Source organism: Neofelis nebulosa, chromosome 17 (genome assembly GCF_028018385.1).
Source record: "Neofelis nebulosa isolate mNeoNeb1 chromosome 17, mNeoNeb1.pri, whole genome shotgun sequence".
NCBI classification, from domain to species: Eukaryota; Metazoa; Chordata; class Mammalia; order Carnivora; family Felidae; genus Neofelis; species Neofelis nebulosa.
In genome coordinates this window covers 8,066,329-8,081,261 of record NC_080798.1, presented here as the reverse complement: position 1 = coordinate 8,081,261, position 14,933 = coordinate 8,066,329, and the positions used below count along the sequence as shown (strand labels likewise).

General features: G+C 52.9%; 1 protein-coding gene and 1 long non-coding RNA gene across 7 annotated transcripts; one reads left to right on the top strand and one right to left on the bottom strand.

Annotated features, from left to right (window-relative positions):
* Nucleotides 1-365: 365 nt before the first annotated feature.
* LOC131499936 (uncharacterized) lies at nucleotides 366-9,284 on the top strand. 6 transcript variants are annotated; one of them, XR_009256097.1, is made up of 5 exons: nucleotides 366-1,543; nucleotides 1,743-1,784; nucleotides 5,998-6,131; nucleotides 8,170-8,581; nucleotides 8,827-9,284. It is a non-coding gene; the product is annotated as an uncharacterized LOC131499936 (long non-coding RNA). The 6 variants fall into 6 exon arrangements; XR_009256095.1 differs by having other exon boundaries at nucleotides 1,740-1,784; XR_009256096.1 differs by lacking the exon at nucleotides 5,998-6,131.
* NAPSA (napsin A aspartic peptidase) lies at nucleotides 3,239-13,443 on the bottom strand. The gene is made up of 9 exons (XM_058708421.1): nucleotides 13,286-13,443; nucleotides 10,018-10,159; nucleotides 9,807-9,930; nucleotides 9,495-9,613; nucleotides 9,000-9,199; nucleotides 6,803-6,925; nucleotides 6,417-6,561; nucleotides 3,751-3,849; nucleotides 3,239-3,547 (listed from the first exon to the last, which is right to left on the bottom strand). Exons 1-9 carry the CDS (start codon nucleotides 13,360-13,362, stop codon nucleotides 3,308-3,310), a joined length of 1,269 nt encoding a protein of 422 aa, XP_058564404.1. The 5' UTR covers nucleotides 13,363-13,443; the 3' UTR covers nucleotides 3,239-3,307.
* Nucleotides 13,444-14,933: the final 1,490 nt, after the last annotated feature.

Sequence of the window (14,933 nt, the reverse complement as noted above, 5' to 3'; positions counted from 1 at the left end):
AGAATAGGACCTGGAACGGGGAGTCTGGGCTCAGAGAACCTGGGAGAGCGGCGTGAGGGTCAGCAGGGCTTTGGAGGGCGCTGCAAGAACTTCCAACTGGTGATGTAAAAGGGACCAAGTCTAGATAACAGCGGACTGCAGACTGCAGAACCAAGGGATGGATGAGGACGGGTGAAGAGAGAGCCTTAAGGGCGGCGGAGGGGAGAAATCTAAGCGCCGGGAAACTGGCTAGGCTGAGGAAATAAGCGGGGCCAATGAGAAATAGAGCGGGGCTAGGTGTCCGAAAAGTCCCGGCGGGAGCGGAGAGTTGGGGCGGGGCTAGTGGGGGGGCGTGTCCTGCCCCGCCCCCTTGGCTGGCCAGACACCGAGCAGCTGGGCGCAGGCGCTGGAGCGGGGGCCTCAGCTTCTGCCCCGGCTGCGGCGGGAGGAGGCGGTGCCTGCGGGAGCGAAGGGGGCGGGTCAGGGGCTGCGGGCTTTCTCCCGCTGCATTATCCCTGGCCCACCGCCTCCCTCTGCAGGTGCGGCGGCTGGTTCGTATCGCCTACCCACCCGCCCCCGCTCCCGTTTTTGTGTCTCTCGATGTCTTTCTATCCCCTTTCTCTGAGTATTTATTTGTCCCCTCGTCTCTGCCCTCGCCCCGCTGAGACTCTGGACCCTCTTTTCTAAGTCTCTACCCTCCCTCCGGGTCTCTGTCCCATTGTTCTCTGAATCTGTTCCCCTCCTTCTGAGTCTTTACTCCCTTCTCCCTAAGGTTCAGTCTCCTCTCCCCCAACTGTGTCTCCGTCCCCCCACCCCCAGTCTCTTTCTCCTGGTCTCTGTAGCTTATTCTCGGGGATTTGCCTCTCTCTCTCTGGGCCTCTGCCCCCTCCCGGTCTCTGTCTCTTCTCTTTGTGTCTCTGTCCTCCACTCCCTCTCTGGGGCGCTGTCCTCCTTGCCCTAGGCCCTTGTCTTCCTCTCCCTGGGTCTCTGTGCCCTCCAGGTCTCTGTCCCTCTTCTTTGTGTCTCTGTCCTCCACTCCCCTCTCCCAGCCTGTACCCCCCACCCCCCGTCTCTATCCATTCATCTGCATCTCTGTCCCCCTTGCTCTTGTTCTCTGACGACCTCTCTGTCAGTATCTTTTTCCTCTCCTCCGTCTCTCTCCCTCCTCTGTAAGTGCCTTTTCTCTTTCTCTCCTTTTTCTCTCTGTCACCCTATGCGGGTCTCTATCCCCACTCCCCGTGCCTCTTTCATCCCCTTATGAGGCTCTCTCTCCACTTCTCTGGGACTTTGTCCCGCTGTCCTTTGGTCTCTGTCCCTCCATCACCCCCTCTAACCCCCATCCTGGCCAGGACCCGAGGCTGCGTCACTGCGGAGAGAGTTGCAGAAGTGGAGCCTGTCCTGCAGACCAAGGAGGTATTTCCTTCACCCCCCCCCCCCCCCAGACCTTGGGCGGTACTCAAGACCCCGATGGGGCCCAGGAAGGCAGAGAAAAGACATCAAAACTTCCTACTCTTCTCTACCCTGAATTCCGGTGTATCCCCAGGCAGAAGCAGTGAATCCTGAGGTGAGGGACTGGGCTTAGGTTGAGGCTTGGGTTGAGTGAGGTTTCTGAGCAAGTCAGGAGTGGGGGGGGGGGGTGGCTGGAGGAGGGGTTGGGTAGGCACTAGGGGTGGGAGCAGGGACTAGGGTAAAAATCAGCTATGCTCCCTTATATCCTCTCCCCTCCCCCCAACTCTGCTTTTCTCTTCTGCTTTTGACAGCAGCCAGGCACGGGATCCAGTTACCAAATCAGCGTTTTTGCAGAGGTCAGAAGGTGTGGGAGAAGGTGGGGGCTGTGGGCGAGGGGGCTGCCATAGGGGACGATATGGGATGAGACTCCAGATTAGAGACCATGGGAGCGGGGCGGAGGCCCCGGGGCAAGGAGTAACAGTATAGTCCAGACTCCATCAGGTCCAGGGAAAACTGAATGCCACCACTCCCTCGTGGCCCTCTCCAGGACCCACCGGGGTATGTGGGGGATTTGTGAGCCTCGAGTCTATACCCATGGGGTAGGCGACTGGAGGCATAATGTAGGCTCCGGGTATGGGACACCCAGCCCTGCATACAGACCAGGGGGAAGCGGACTTGATTTGGGGCGATGGACACCAGGAGGGTGTAGACCAATGTCTGTCCTGGTTTTCAGCCCTTTCCCACCCGTCCTCCTTCCCAATCTATCCTTTTCCTGGTCCTCCAGGCACAAAATTCCTGAAAGCTCCAAACTCCCACCTCTGTCATCCTTGGCGCCCCCCTCATCCCCCCTCCCCCATTCTCCAAGGCCCTGGAATTGGGAAAGGGTCTCCCGCTTCCCGACTTCTAGGATCCCAGCCTCGTTCCTCCACCCCCATTCCCATCAGTTATAAATCCAGGAAAGAGGGTCTCCCGAACAGTAAAGCTGAAAATATGGAGACTCTCCGCCTACGATCCTTGGTCCCCCCAGGCCTTCCAAGAACCTTGGCTCCCAAAGCTGGTTATTAAGGAAGAATTTCTCCGCTGTAATCTTTGAGTCCCCATCTCCCGGGTCTCTCGCCTCCAAAACTGGGATTTGGGTCGTTTTACCGCCCCCGGACCCTGTGCCTTCTCCCCCTCCCCCCGTACTCACCCCAAGTCGAGGCGGGGCGGGGATGGGGGAATCCGGGGCTGGCGTTGGGGGAGGGGTGACCCAGCCCCGGCAGCTCAGGGCAGCAAGAAGCTGCGGAGGGGGGGAATGACATCATCGCCGGAGGAGGGACAGCACAGCTCCCCCCAACCCGGGGGCTTCAAGCCCCGCCTTTATGGCGGACCCAGGGGTCTCGGAATCCCAAGGGGAGAAGGAAGAACAGAGGATGAAGTCTGCGGGAATCATATCCCCTCCCCTTAAAACAAGGGTTGGAAAGCCCTTTATGATTCAGGCAGCACCCCCCACTGCCACCTGTCGCTGCCGTCGCGACCTGTCGCCTCCCACGCATGTTGTGGCTGCGCCCGCCCCCGGCAAGACGAGAACACGGCCTGGAATACAAGGTCCATGAGGCTTCGCGGTGCCGGGCGCCTCTGTCTATAGACAGCGTAGGCGAAGGGCCTCCTGGGATTCGTAGTACAAGACCTCCGCACCGGCGGGAGCCCTGCCCTGGAGAAAAGGAGTGATACCTTTCTCCTTCCTTTCTTCCTCAAGTCAGAGAGCTAGACACTAACTTTTCTCTCCAAAAATCACGCGCTTAAAAAAAAAAGAAAAAAGTGACCCAGGTAGAGTCAATGGTAAGAACGGATTTTTATGGAGTACCTGGGCCTCGACTACCACTCGGTGCGCCTGCGCCTAACCGAGGCGCCAGCCGGAGAACTGCGCCTGCGCGGGCCCACCCCTTGGTGGTTCGGTTTCCCCAAAGCGTGAGCGCGCCAGCCCCACTCGGGCCCCGCTCGTCAGGTTCCCGCGGTCGAAGACGGCTACGTAGGCCCGCAAGAAGACATCGCCGAGAATCCAGAGGGGCCCTGCAGGCGGAGGCATGTCGAGGGCCTGGAAGCCAGACAAGCAGAGGCGGAAACCACCCCGAACAATCTGCAAGGCGACAAAACGGGCCACTGGGTGTCAGGCACACCGAACCCGCCTCTTCCCCGGGAGCCACAGCTTTGCCCCGCCCACTACCCCTGGCACCAGAAATGTTTCTGTGGCCCCTACTCCGTCCCAGTGATGTCTCGTTCCCAGCTCCATCCTCTCAAATCCCATCTTATTGCGTCACTGCCTTGTGACGGGCCACCTACCTGGATGACGTAGTCCTGAGCCGTGAGGTTAAACCAGACCCCACCAAGGAGGAAGGAGACGGGGGGCAGCGTGGGGATTGTCTCGCACTGGATGAGGTACTGAGGGAGAGGAGGAACAAGTGGGGCTGAGGGATTCCCGCTCTGCTTAAGATAGGTCTTCACGGTCTTGTGCGGTCAAGTTCTGCTGCCTTCTCTCGCCTCACCCGCTCTTCCTTCGCCCCTAACATAGTTGTTGTCACTTCCTTTAGGCTCCCATTTGATCAAACCCTCTTTTCCTTCATCTACTTGTGGATCAGAAACTACCGGCCCCGAGGCACATGGAGCCCACAGGGTGCATTTAAGTTGTCTTGCACTGTGTCTAAAATGTTTTAAAAATTAGTTACCAGCCGTACCCCACGGTGGTGCAGGTGGTATCCTTGGAGTCTGCTGCTGTGCAGCCTTAGGCAAGTTACTTAATCTCTCTGTGCCGCGGTGTCCAATTTGAAGGTGTAGTTGATAGTAATACTTCATAGGTATGTTATGTGGATAATAAGTTAGTTTGGAAGAATGCCTGGACTCATAGTAACTGTTACCACAAACCAGGGGCTTGCTTGCTTGCTTGTTTTTTAAGTGAGCAGCGGGCCAAAGTTTATTATTGAAAATTAGAAAGTTACGAATAATATGTTGGCGCCTGGGTGGCTCAGACGGTTAAACATCTGACTCTTGGGTTCGGCTCAGGTCATGATCTCATGGTTCATGGGTTCGAGGCCTGCATTGGGCTGGTGGCACAGAGCCTGCTTGGGATTCTGTCTCTCCCTCTCTCTGCCCTTCCCCAACTCGCAAGCACGCGCATTCTCTCTCAAAACAAATAAAGAAACTTAAAAAAAAAAAAAAAAAAAAAACCCAGTATGAAAACCCTCTTTACAGAGAGGGGACATTTGAAGGTGAATACCTGCGGCTGTAGGCAAGGGACCTTGTTTTATAAGGTTTTGGTCACCCCCTCCTTCCTTTCCCCCTTGTTCCTTCTTTTCAGTTTCTGCCCTTATTGGTTTGAGACCTCTAAATACCTAGTCATTCCTTGTTGATTGGCTCGTTTCCTTTGTTTAAGGGGTGGTCTATGGCCCAAACCAGGAGCTTTCAAATAATGTTTTCAGCTTTCTCCAACAAACCAGGAGATCTGGCTTTCCCCACATGGGAATACTTAGCCGGAGCTGAGTGGCTGAGAGCTGCCCTTTTTATTTTTGTTATGTTTATTTTTATTGTTTGAGAGAGAGAGAGAGTGCAAGTGAGTGAGGGTGGAGACAGAGCGAGAGACAGAATCCCACGAGGGACAGAGAGAGAGAGAGAGACAGGGAGAGAGAGAGAGAGAGTGAGAGAGAGAGAGAGAGTGAGTCTGGCTCACCCTGAAGCCAGGCTCGAGCTCACCCAGTGCGGACTCGAACTCCTGAACGGTGAGATCATGACCTGAGCTGAAGTCAAAAAGCTTAATCGACGGCCACCCGGGCGTCCTGAGAGCTGCCCTTTTTAGATTGTTAGAACAGTTGTTCTCCACGTTACCTCAAATCCCACCACCCCCAAGTACCCAAGAATACAGTGTTAGGCCACTGTAACTAACTGCCAGGAAGTCTGTCTTCCTTCAAAACCAAGAGTCATTACCTTGTTGGGAAGATAAGGAATAATGGGAACAAGGTTGATTTCCAGTGTATGATCAGAGCATCAGCTTAGAACCTTATATAGGCTAATGCATTCAACCCTCACAACATACCTAAAACACGAGTATTAGTAACCCTGTTTTAGAAGTTAGGAAACTGAGGCAAAGGAATATAAATGTTTTATTTATGTTTGAGAGAGAGAGAGAGAGAGAGAGAGAGACAGACAGAGTGTGAGCAGGGGAGGGGCAGAGAGAGAGAGAGAGAGAGGGAGACACAATCTCAAGCAGGCTCCAGGCTCTGAGCTGTCGGCACAGAGCCTGACGTGGGGCTCGCACCCACGCTTAACCAACTGAGCCACCCAGGCGCCCTGAGGCAAAGGAATACTAAGTGGCTTGTCCAAGAGAAAACAGTGGCAGAGCTGGGTTCCAACCCGGACAACCCATGCCCATAACCACTCCAATCTACCTGGTTCCCTTGGCCCATTATAAGCCCACATCCTAGGCATTTGATAGACCTCGTGGAAATTTCTACCTGGAAGGACCCGCCCCCTGCCCCACCGTGCCCCTCCATGCCCGAAGCTTCCTTTGCACGACCTCAGTGAGCCCCCGCTCTCCAGGCGCCCCTCCCCTGCCTGCCACCGCTCCTGCCCCGTCTCCACTTCTCCACGTGGATGTTCCCCAAGGCTGCTCCCGAGACCTCTTCTCTCTCCCAGAGACGGCTGCCCTCCAAGGCTCTGAGTACCATCTGATGGTAAACATTCCTCAGCTTCCTGTGTACCTCCCCCGGATGTCCCCAGGCTCCCTAGGCTTCTCACTCCCATGCGGTCCTGAATCAACCCGTATCACCATCTCCAGACTCACGCAGCAGATGCCTAGGAAGTGTCCTTGCTTCCGACCACTGCCCCACAGCCTGTCACTCGTGGTGCCCAGGGCCTTCTGCCTTGGGATACCTCTTAACCACCTAATCCCACCCTCGGGCCCCAAGCGTCCTGCCCAGTGTTTGCCATCAAAGCCCCACCAGACACTAGGTCCTCACCTCGCCCACCAGCAAGGAGATTCCTCCAATGGCTGTATTCAGGGCCCGGATCTCTTCAGTGGGTCCTGTGATGAGGGATGTGCCCGTGTCCAGGATGGCAGCGCAGCCCTGGGCACAAAGAGTCAGCCCTGTGCCCACCTTCACACTGTGAGGGGGCAAAGGGTAGACGTTGGAGCCAGTGTCCTAGGAATCCAGGCCCTCAGCCCCTCCTCCCTCAATCACAGGAGCCCTGGCCCAGCCCCTCCTCCCCCAGACCCAGGAGTCCAGGGCCCCAGCTTCCTCCTCCCTCAGACCAGGAGTCCAGGCCTCCGGCTCCCTCCTCCCCAGGACAATGGGGATTGGTCTCTGGCCCATTCCTCCCAGACCTAGGAGGCCAGGTCTCTCACCGCCCCATGTGGATCTGCCAGTAGGCGGGGATCGTGACCGGCACGAAGGTGAGGGGTGGGATATAGTGAGCCGGATCGGAGCCCCCCAGGACCAGCTCTCCTCCATCGGCCGCTTCGGGATCCCTGCAGAGGCAAAGTGCCGTCAGTGTCCTGCCGGCCTGGCAGGGTCAAGGAAGGGAGTTCCGGGGGCTCCTGGGTGGCTCAGTCGGTTGAGATTTCTCATGGTTCGTGGGTTCGAGCCCTGTGTCAGGCTCTGTGATGACATTGCGGAGCCTGTTTGGGATTGTCTGTCTCCCTTTTCTCTCTGTCCCTCCCCCGGCTTGCACGCGCGTGCACTGTGTTCTCTCACTCTCTCTCAAAAATAAATAAATAAACTTGGGGTGCCTGGGTGGCTCAGTCGGTTAAGCGTCCGACTTCAGTCAGGTAATGATCTCAAAGTTCGTGGGTTCAAGCTCCACATCAGGCTCTGTGCTGACAGCTCAGAGCCTGGAGCCTGCTTCGGGTTCTGTGTCTCCCTCTCTCTCTCTGCCCGCCCCCCCCCCCCCCCCCCGCTGCTAACACTGTCTCTCAAAAATGAATAAACATTAAAAAACAAACAAACCCTTTTTTAATAAACAAATAAACTTAAAAAAAAGGCAGGGAATTCTTGCCAATGGGAGGTCACCAGTTCTGGGTGGAGTAGTGGGATGTAGGCAGGGTCTAGATGTTGGGACTGTAAGCAAAGCAAAAAAAGGAAAAGGAAACGGGACTTTTCTTGGTGAAGGTCTTTTAGGGTCCTGGGGGGCTTCTGAAGTGGGGACAGGACTTCTTTTTTTATTTTGATTTTTAAATTTTTTAATTAATTTATTATTATTATTATTATTATTTTTTGAGAGAGAGAGAGAGGGAGAGAGAGGGAGAGAGAGAGAAGCGGGGCTCACCCGGAGTGGGCTCCTGTTTTTTTTACCTGAAGTGGGGCTTGAGCTCATCAGATACGTGGCTCGAACTCACGAACCATGAGATCATGACCTGAGCCAAAGTCAGATACTTAAGGACTGAACCACGCAGCAGCCCCCAGAGTTTCTTGATTTGACTGTAGAAGGTAGAACTTTTGGGGTGGAATTTGTTACTTACTGGAAGAGAGCGCATACGCGAGCGGGTGAGCAGGGGAGGGGCAGAGAGGTAGGGAGAGAGAATCTTAAGCAGGCACCACACCCAGCGGAAGAGCTCGACCTGAGCTGAAATCGAGAATTGGACTGTTCACCAACTGAGCCACTGGGGTGGAGTGTACATGGAGCCCTGGGGTTTGCGAATTGGCTCTGGCAGGTGTCACTTGGGCAGAAGTGGGGTGGCTTCCTGGGCACATGGTGAGACTTTCTAAATTGTAGGTCTCATGGGTCAGAGGTGGCAGGCTTCCTGATTTGGCTGAGAAGGGCGGGGATTCCTGGAGGTGTGGCAGGAGAGGACCCCTCCGGAGGTAAGTGGAGCTTCCCGAGTGGGTGGGACCTGCTCAGGCGTAGGATTTTATGACTGTGGGGGACGGACCTCCAGAGGGAAGGTGGGGCCTTCCTGGATGGTGGGTGGGGCTTTCTGAGCGTAAAGTTGAGCTTCCTAAAAGATAGGTGGGACTTCTTCGATTACAATGGGTAGCTTGGGACTTCTGGAATGTATTCTCAAATGGAATTTGGGCTTTGTGTGCGGGGAAGAGGGAGTTCCTAAGTTGAGTAGGTAAGGCACGGAGTATCCTGGTTTGGGTTTGAAACATGAAGCATTTAAAGTGACAGTGAGTGCTTGTAGTAGGTCTTTTTTTTAAATTTATTTTTATTTTTTTTTTAACGTTTATTTATTTTTGAGGCAGAGAGAGACAGAGCATGAACAGGGGAGGGGCAGAGAGAGAGGGAGACACAGAATCTGAAACAGGCAGCAGGCTCTGAGCTGTCAGCACAGAGCCCGACGCGGGGTTCGAACCCACGGACCGTGAGATCATGACCTGAGCCGAAGTCGGACGCCCAACCGACCGAGCCACCCAGGCGCCCCTGTAGTAGGTCTTAAGGTTGCTCGGTGAGTGGGACTTTTTGAGCACGTGTTATTTATATTGGGTAGGTGACTTCCTGAGTGGAAGATGAGACTTCCTTTATTGGACATGGGACTTCTGAAAGCAGACAGAACATCTTTCTTGGGGCTAGGACTCATAGGAAGGTAGACCCTCGCCCATTACCTGTTGAGGTAGAAGGAGAAGACAGGCTTATCCAGTAGCCCCTGGTCCACCAGTACATCCAGTGGGGGTCGGACCCCTCCCACGGCCAGAACGGGGAAAGCAAGGCCCAGTATCCCATCGAAGCGGGCAAAAGTGAACACCAGGCTGGGCTCCCACAGAGCCTCTCCAAAAATCACTGATGCATTCATAATTCCTCCAATCTACGGATAGATTCAAATGGGGCAGGTTACTTCTTGAAGGACATAACCTACATCACCCTGAAATGTTCCAAACCAAGGCATGAATCCCATATGGACACACCTGAAAACAGCCCCCAACCGTCTAGGAAAGACTGCTTCCCCACTTAGGAAGCCCACCCCTTTAACCAGGAAACCCCGCCCCTTTCATCCATTTCCCCAGGAAGCCCCGCCTCCTAAGCCCCCTCCCTAAGCCAGATCCTCTCAGACGGTGGGGTTCTCCTAGCCTCAAGTCTTCCTGGGGTCCATGGTCACGCACAGTCAGCTTGTCCTCACTCAGGATGCCAGCTAGCCTCCCAGCTGCATACTGAATGGCAAACTTGGTCCCATTGGGTTGGAAGGAGCTGGAGGCCTTGGGGTTGAAACGGTGGTGGAGCCCTAGGTCAGAAGATCAGGGAGGTGTCACTGGAGGAAGGGAGTCTCCCCAGTGGCCTCCTGCCTCTGTGAACTTGTGACCCGTGAGGGCATGTCAGAAGAGAACAGCACCTCCAAAATCCTCGGGAAGCCAAGACCCAGGCCCCACTTCTCCCATCACCCCTGTTCAGTCTCATTCTCCCCCATGAAAGCTCACAGCAGGGCAGGCTGAAGAAGTGGCATCTTATGGACGGGACCCAGAGATTGGAGGAGCCAGTGTCAAAAACGACAGAGAAGTTTTGTGGGGGCGTTCCCAGTCCAATTTCCCCGTAATACTGGACCTGAGGGTAAAACGGAGAGAGGGTGAATGAAGGGTTTGACTTCTTAAGTGGGGAGGAGGGTGAGGACTCTCTGGGGCTGTGACTCACATTCATGTAGTTAGAGAGAGGTACGAAGGTGGGCTTGTCTCCAGGGGAGGGGGCCCGCAAAGCGGGGGTCGCTGCTGGCTTCCCCCATCCCCTCAGTGGGTTCAGAGTCCTGTGTCCAGTGTGCACTCGGCGGAGAGGGATCCTGTGGGGGAGGATGCGGACACTTGGGAAACTACTCTTCCAGGAGACCCTCCATAAAGGAATCTCCCAAATAGGGTGGAACGACAAAGCAAACGTCTCAATGGTCCTACAACAGCAGCCATTGTCAGAAACCCTGCAATAACAACCTTCCAGGAAACCCAACGGAATACCTATCAAACCATGATGACAAATCTCCCCCAAAGACTCTGCAAAAGCGAACCAGCCCACCCCAAACAGACTTTCCCCAAAGTCTTTCAATAAGGGCCATTTCGAAGAACATAACAGAAGCCATCCTCGGGAACTCGACACTCACAAAGGCTTTCAAAGACCCCAACGTGAAACTAGACTTGGCAAAAACGCTTGCATGCTTCGCTTCATGATGTTGGAGACTATTTTCTTCACTGTTGGTGTGGGAGAGACTTGTAAGCACCAAATCCCAGTTTCACTCTTTACGCTAAAATACATGCCTTGGGGCACCTGGGTGGCTCAGTCGGTTAAGTGTCCGACTTGGGCTCGGATCATGATCTCGCAGTTCATGAGTTCGAGCCCCAGCGTCGGGCTCTGTTGCTGACAGCTCGGAGCCCGGAGCCTGCTTCGGATTCTGTGTCTCCCTCTCTCGCTGCTCCTCCCCCTCTCGTACTCTGTCTCTGTCTCTCTCAAAAATAAATGAACATTAAAAAGATAATACTAAAATACGTTCCAGATAATCAAAGATCTAATGTGAAATGTAATATAAGAGCACTAGAGAGAAGTAAAATGTTTACATAACTCTGGGAAGAGTAAGATTTTTCGAATCATGATACCAAGACCAGAAATCATTGGGGAGAGGATTGATGAATGTAACTCTAAAATTTTAAACCTTTGTACTCCCTTTGCCAACACACAAAGCTGTTTAAAAAGTTTTTTTAAAAATCTAAGGGAAATAATTACAAGTTGTATGTCAAAGAATTAATATATCTAATATGCAAAGAGCTTTTACAAGCAAATAAGAATAAGATAAACAACCCGGTGTTGGAAGACAATTCCCTCATGGTTCTCTCTCATTTCTGCAGACAGACTGACTGCCTTTGTCAAGGATTTCATTTAGTGAACAGCCTTGGGGGAGAAACAGTGTCTCCCTCTGGGCCAAAGAGCACGCAGGTTTATGATCCATTGTAAAAGGTCCAGGTTCCCTAAACTTGGGGTTCCTCTCCTGTAATGCACCCCACTGCACGTGCAGATCTCAGCCAGCTCTCTTCATCTCACCCTGTGGGAACTGGGGCTCAGAGAACTGATACTCTGGCTACTACTGTTGCCAAGAGTAATAACCTGTCCTTGTCTCTGACCTGGGGGTCTTGTGTCTTCTACAAGCAGCCACAAAACTGTGGCAAGCTAACATTACAGTTCTTGACATTTGCCAGGATAATAAGCAAAGGACACAAACAGGTAATTTGCAGAAGTACAAACAGCTTCTAAACAAATAACATCTTTTTATGTTAGATGTCCAACTCCAATAGTTGTCAAAAGAATACAAATGATGAGAGTCAGAAAACTTTTTTCACCCTGTAGATTGGCAAAGACCTAAGAATACTCACCGTTGACTAGGGGCTATCGATTGATACCAACTTTCTGGAGGATGATTTGCCAGATGTGTATCATTGGGCTTAAAACTGTACACACCTTTTTTGGGGGGGAGGGGCAGAGAGAGAGAGAGAGATGGGGACAAAGGACTCAAAGCAAGCTCCATGATGACAGCAGCTGACAGCAGTGAGCCCGAGGTGGGGCTCAAACTCAGGAACTGAGAGATCACGACAGGAGAGGAAGTCAGACGTCCAACCCACTGAGCCCTTACACGCCTTTTAACCCAACTTCATTTCAGCTCAATGAGTTTCATCCACAGGAGATCACTAGACAGGTGCACAAAGCTGTGTCTGTGAGGATGTGTCTAATTTTGAAGACGGGACCGGCTAGCTAGGACTTGGCTCTGCAGAATGGAATTCACCCAACCGCTAAAAAGGAGGAGGTAGCTCTCTGTGCCAGTGATTCTCAAATTTTAAGTTTTTTGGTAAAGATTTTGCCTGCCACCTGCCTCTGTTGCAACTGCTCGGCTCCGTCTGTATAGCACAAAATCAGCCCTAGACAACGTGGCTGGGTTTTGTTAAACTTCGTCCGCAAGAAAACAGGCGGCAGGTTGAATTTGGCCCTAGGTTGAGAGTTGGCCAGCCCCTGCCCCAGAGCTGAGATTCAGAACTTGTAGTTTCTAATGAATTAGGTCTGAGATGGAGCCTGAGGGTTTGCATTTCTAACAAGTTCCTGGGTCCTGCGGATGCTGTTGGCCCTGAAACAACTCTGAAGAGAATCACTGCCCTTTGTGCTGGCTGGGGAAATGGCCCTGATCTATTAGGTTCAAGAAGCAGGTCAGCAAACATCACATGCAGGGATATTCACATACCTGCCTAAAATCACTCCTTGGAGCCCTGCCCCCTCACTCACTTCTTTGCCACCCCCCACCCACCCCCGCCATGACTCAATCTTTGAGAGGCTCAAGAACGTTAAGTGGGGGAAATGTTTCCTGGAAGAGGACCCCTCCCTGCCCCCCCCCCCCCCCGGTTCCAGGGGATGGGAGAAGAGAGGAGAAGTAAGAGATTGGGGTGGGAGGCACCAGAGGCTAGGTGAGTGAGGGATCCCTGGGGTCCCCCAAACTGGGCTTCTTGAGACCTAAACAGTCTGGGAGATGTGAAGCTGGGGGAGTCACAGTTCTGAGTCTCCAAGATCTGTTGGGTTGGGGGTCAGGGGAGTTGCATGTCTGGAAACCCCAGTACCAGATCATCAGAGCTCAGGGTGGGATCTCCCAAAAACTTGTCTGGAGAGGGGAGGGAAGGAGGAGTCCCCAGTTGAGGGTCTCCGGATTGGAGGACCTTGGACCGATAGGGCTGTCTGTCCTCTTAGGACACATCAGGGTAGAAGCCCCCCACCCTGGGCGAGGGGAGGGCGGCGAGAGCCCAATTTGGAGGTCTGGGAACCCAAGAGATAGAAGTCACGGGTCCTGGGGTGCCAGCTTTGGGAGTCACTGAACTTGGGGGCCCCGGTCTTGAAGGGCAAAAGGGGGAGAGTCCATCCCAGGTTCGGGGTAGGGGGTCCCCAGTACCGGATCAGCGAGGCGCTGGCAGGCTCCACAGTCAGCAGCAGCAGCAACCACAGCAGAAGCGTCGGTAGCGGAGACATCTCTGGGGACCCGAGTGTTGACCCATCCGTTTTCTTTCCTCAGAGACTCCGCCCTGTTCACCGCCCGCCTCCGGGTTTCTGAGGTGACCGGGACGTGAAATCTCTCTGTGGGTGAGGGGGGACAGGAGCGGGAAGCGGGTGGTGTATTTTGAGGGACGTGTGGAGTATTGTTGTAGGGACACCAGAAATGTCAACTTGTGTCACTGGTCGCCTCACTCCCGACTTCAGTGAGGGGACAGGGACGGTCTCCCGCGGCCCCCACCCCACTTCTAATCCTGTAGCTGCTGTTGATTTTGTTTACCACTTTCACTTCACTTTTCCGAGACTCATTAACCACAAGGTTTCCTTGGGCAAGTGCAGGGATGGGCGGATGTTGCGAAGGATCTGGGGGAAGGGAGAGAGGGTCAGACTAGAGGAGCTCCTTCCCCTGGTAACTGGGCAAAGAGCCTAAAAATATTTGACAATGTCTCTCTGGGTCTCATTGTGCCCCTTTTTTCATTGACTAAGTTTCTCAAATATTAAATGGGCATCCGAACGTCTAGTTAAAATGCGGATTCCTGGGCACCACGCTCAGAGATTCTGGTTCCCAAGGCCTGAGATAGAGCCCAAGAATCTGCATTCTTTTTTTTTCCTTTTTTTTAATATATGAAATTTATTGTCAAATTAGTTTCCATCCAACACCCAGTGCTCATCCCAAGAATCTGCATTCTTAAACAAACTCACTGATCATGGAGCTGCAAACATTTCTGAGAAACTATTTGAGGTCTTTGGTTTTCTAGCTTAGATTTACATGTCAATAATCAGCTTGTCATTTTTTTATTTAAAAATTTTTTTAGGGGCGCCTGGGTGGCTCAGTCGGTTGAGCGTCCGACTTCGGCTCAGGTCACGATCTCGCGGTTGGTGAGTTCGAGCCCCCCGTCAGGCTCTGGGCTGACGGCTCAGAGCCTGGAGCCTGCTTCCGATTCTGTGTCTCCCTCTCTCTCTCTCTGACCCTCCCCCATTCATGCTCTGTCTCTCTCTGTCTCAAAAATAAACATTAAAAATTTAAAAAAAAATAAAATAAAATAAAATAAAATTTTTTTTAAAGTTGGGCACCTGGGTGGCTCAGTCGGTTAAGTGTCCGACTTCGGTTCAGGTCATGACCTTGCAGTCCGTGAGTTCGAGCCCCGCGTTGGGCTCTGTGCTGACAGCTCAGAGCCTGGAGTCTGTGTCTCCCTCTCTCTCTGTCTCTCCTCTGCTCAAAAATAAATAAACATTTATTTATTTAATAAATAATGTATTATTTATTCTCTCAATAATAAATAAACATTAAAAAATTAATGTTCTCTCAAAAATAAACATTAAAAAAATAAAAAAAATTTTTTTAAGTTTGTTTGTTTATTTTTGAGACAGAGAGAGAGTGCACATGCGAGCGGACGAGGGGCATAGAAAGAGGGAGAGAAAGAACCCCAAGCAAGCTCCGCATCATCAGTTCAGAGCCCAGTGCTGGGCTCGAACTCACGAACCTGTGAGATCATGACCTGAGCTGAAACGAAAAGTCTGACACTCAACCCACTGAGCCACCCAGGTGC

Excerpts from the sequence above, each read along its gene's own strand:
- NAPSA (XM_058708421.1), bottom strand. The coding sequence starts at position 13,362 with ATGTCTCCGCTACCGACGCTTCTGCTGTGGTTGCTGCTGCTGCTGACT. Across the intron at positions 10,160-13,285 it reads GCCAGCGCCTCGCTGATCCG|GATCCCTCTCCGCCGAGTGC; the intron begins GTACTGGGGACC and ends CCTCCCCCACAG. Across the intron at positions 3,850-6,416 it reads TCTCCTTGCTGGTGGGCGAG|TACCTCATCCAGTGCGAGAC; the intron begins GTGAGGACCTAG and ends CCTCTCCCTCAG.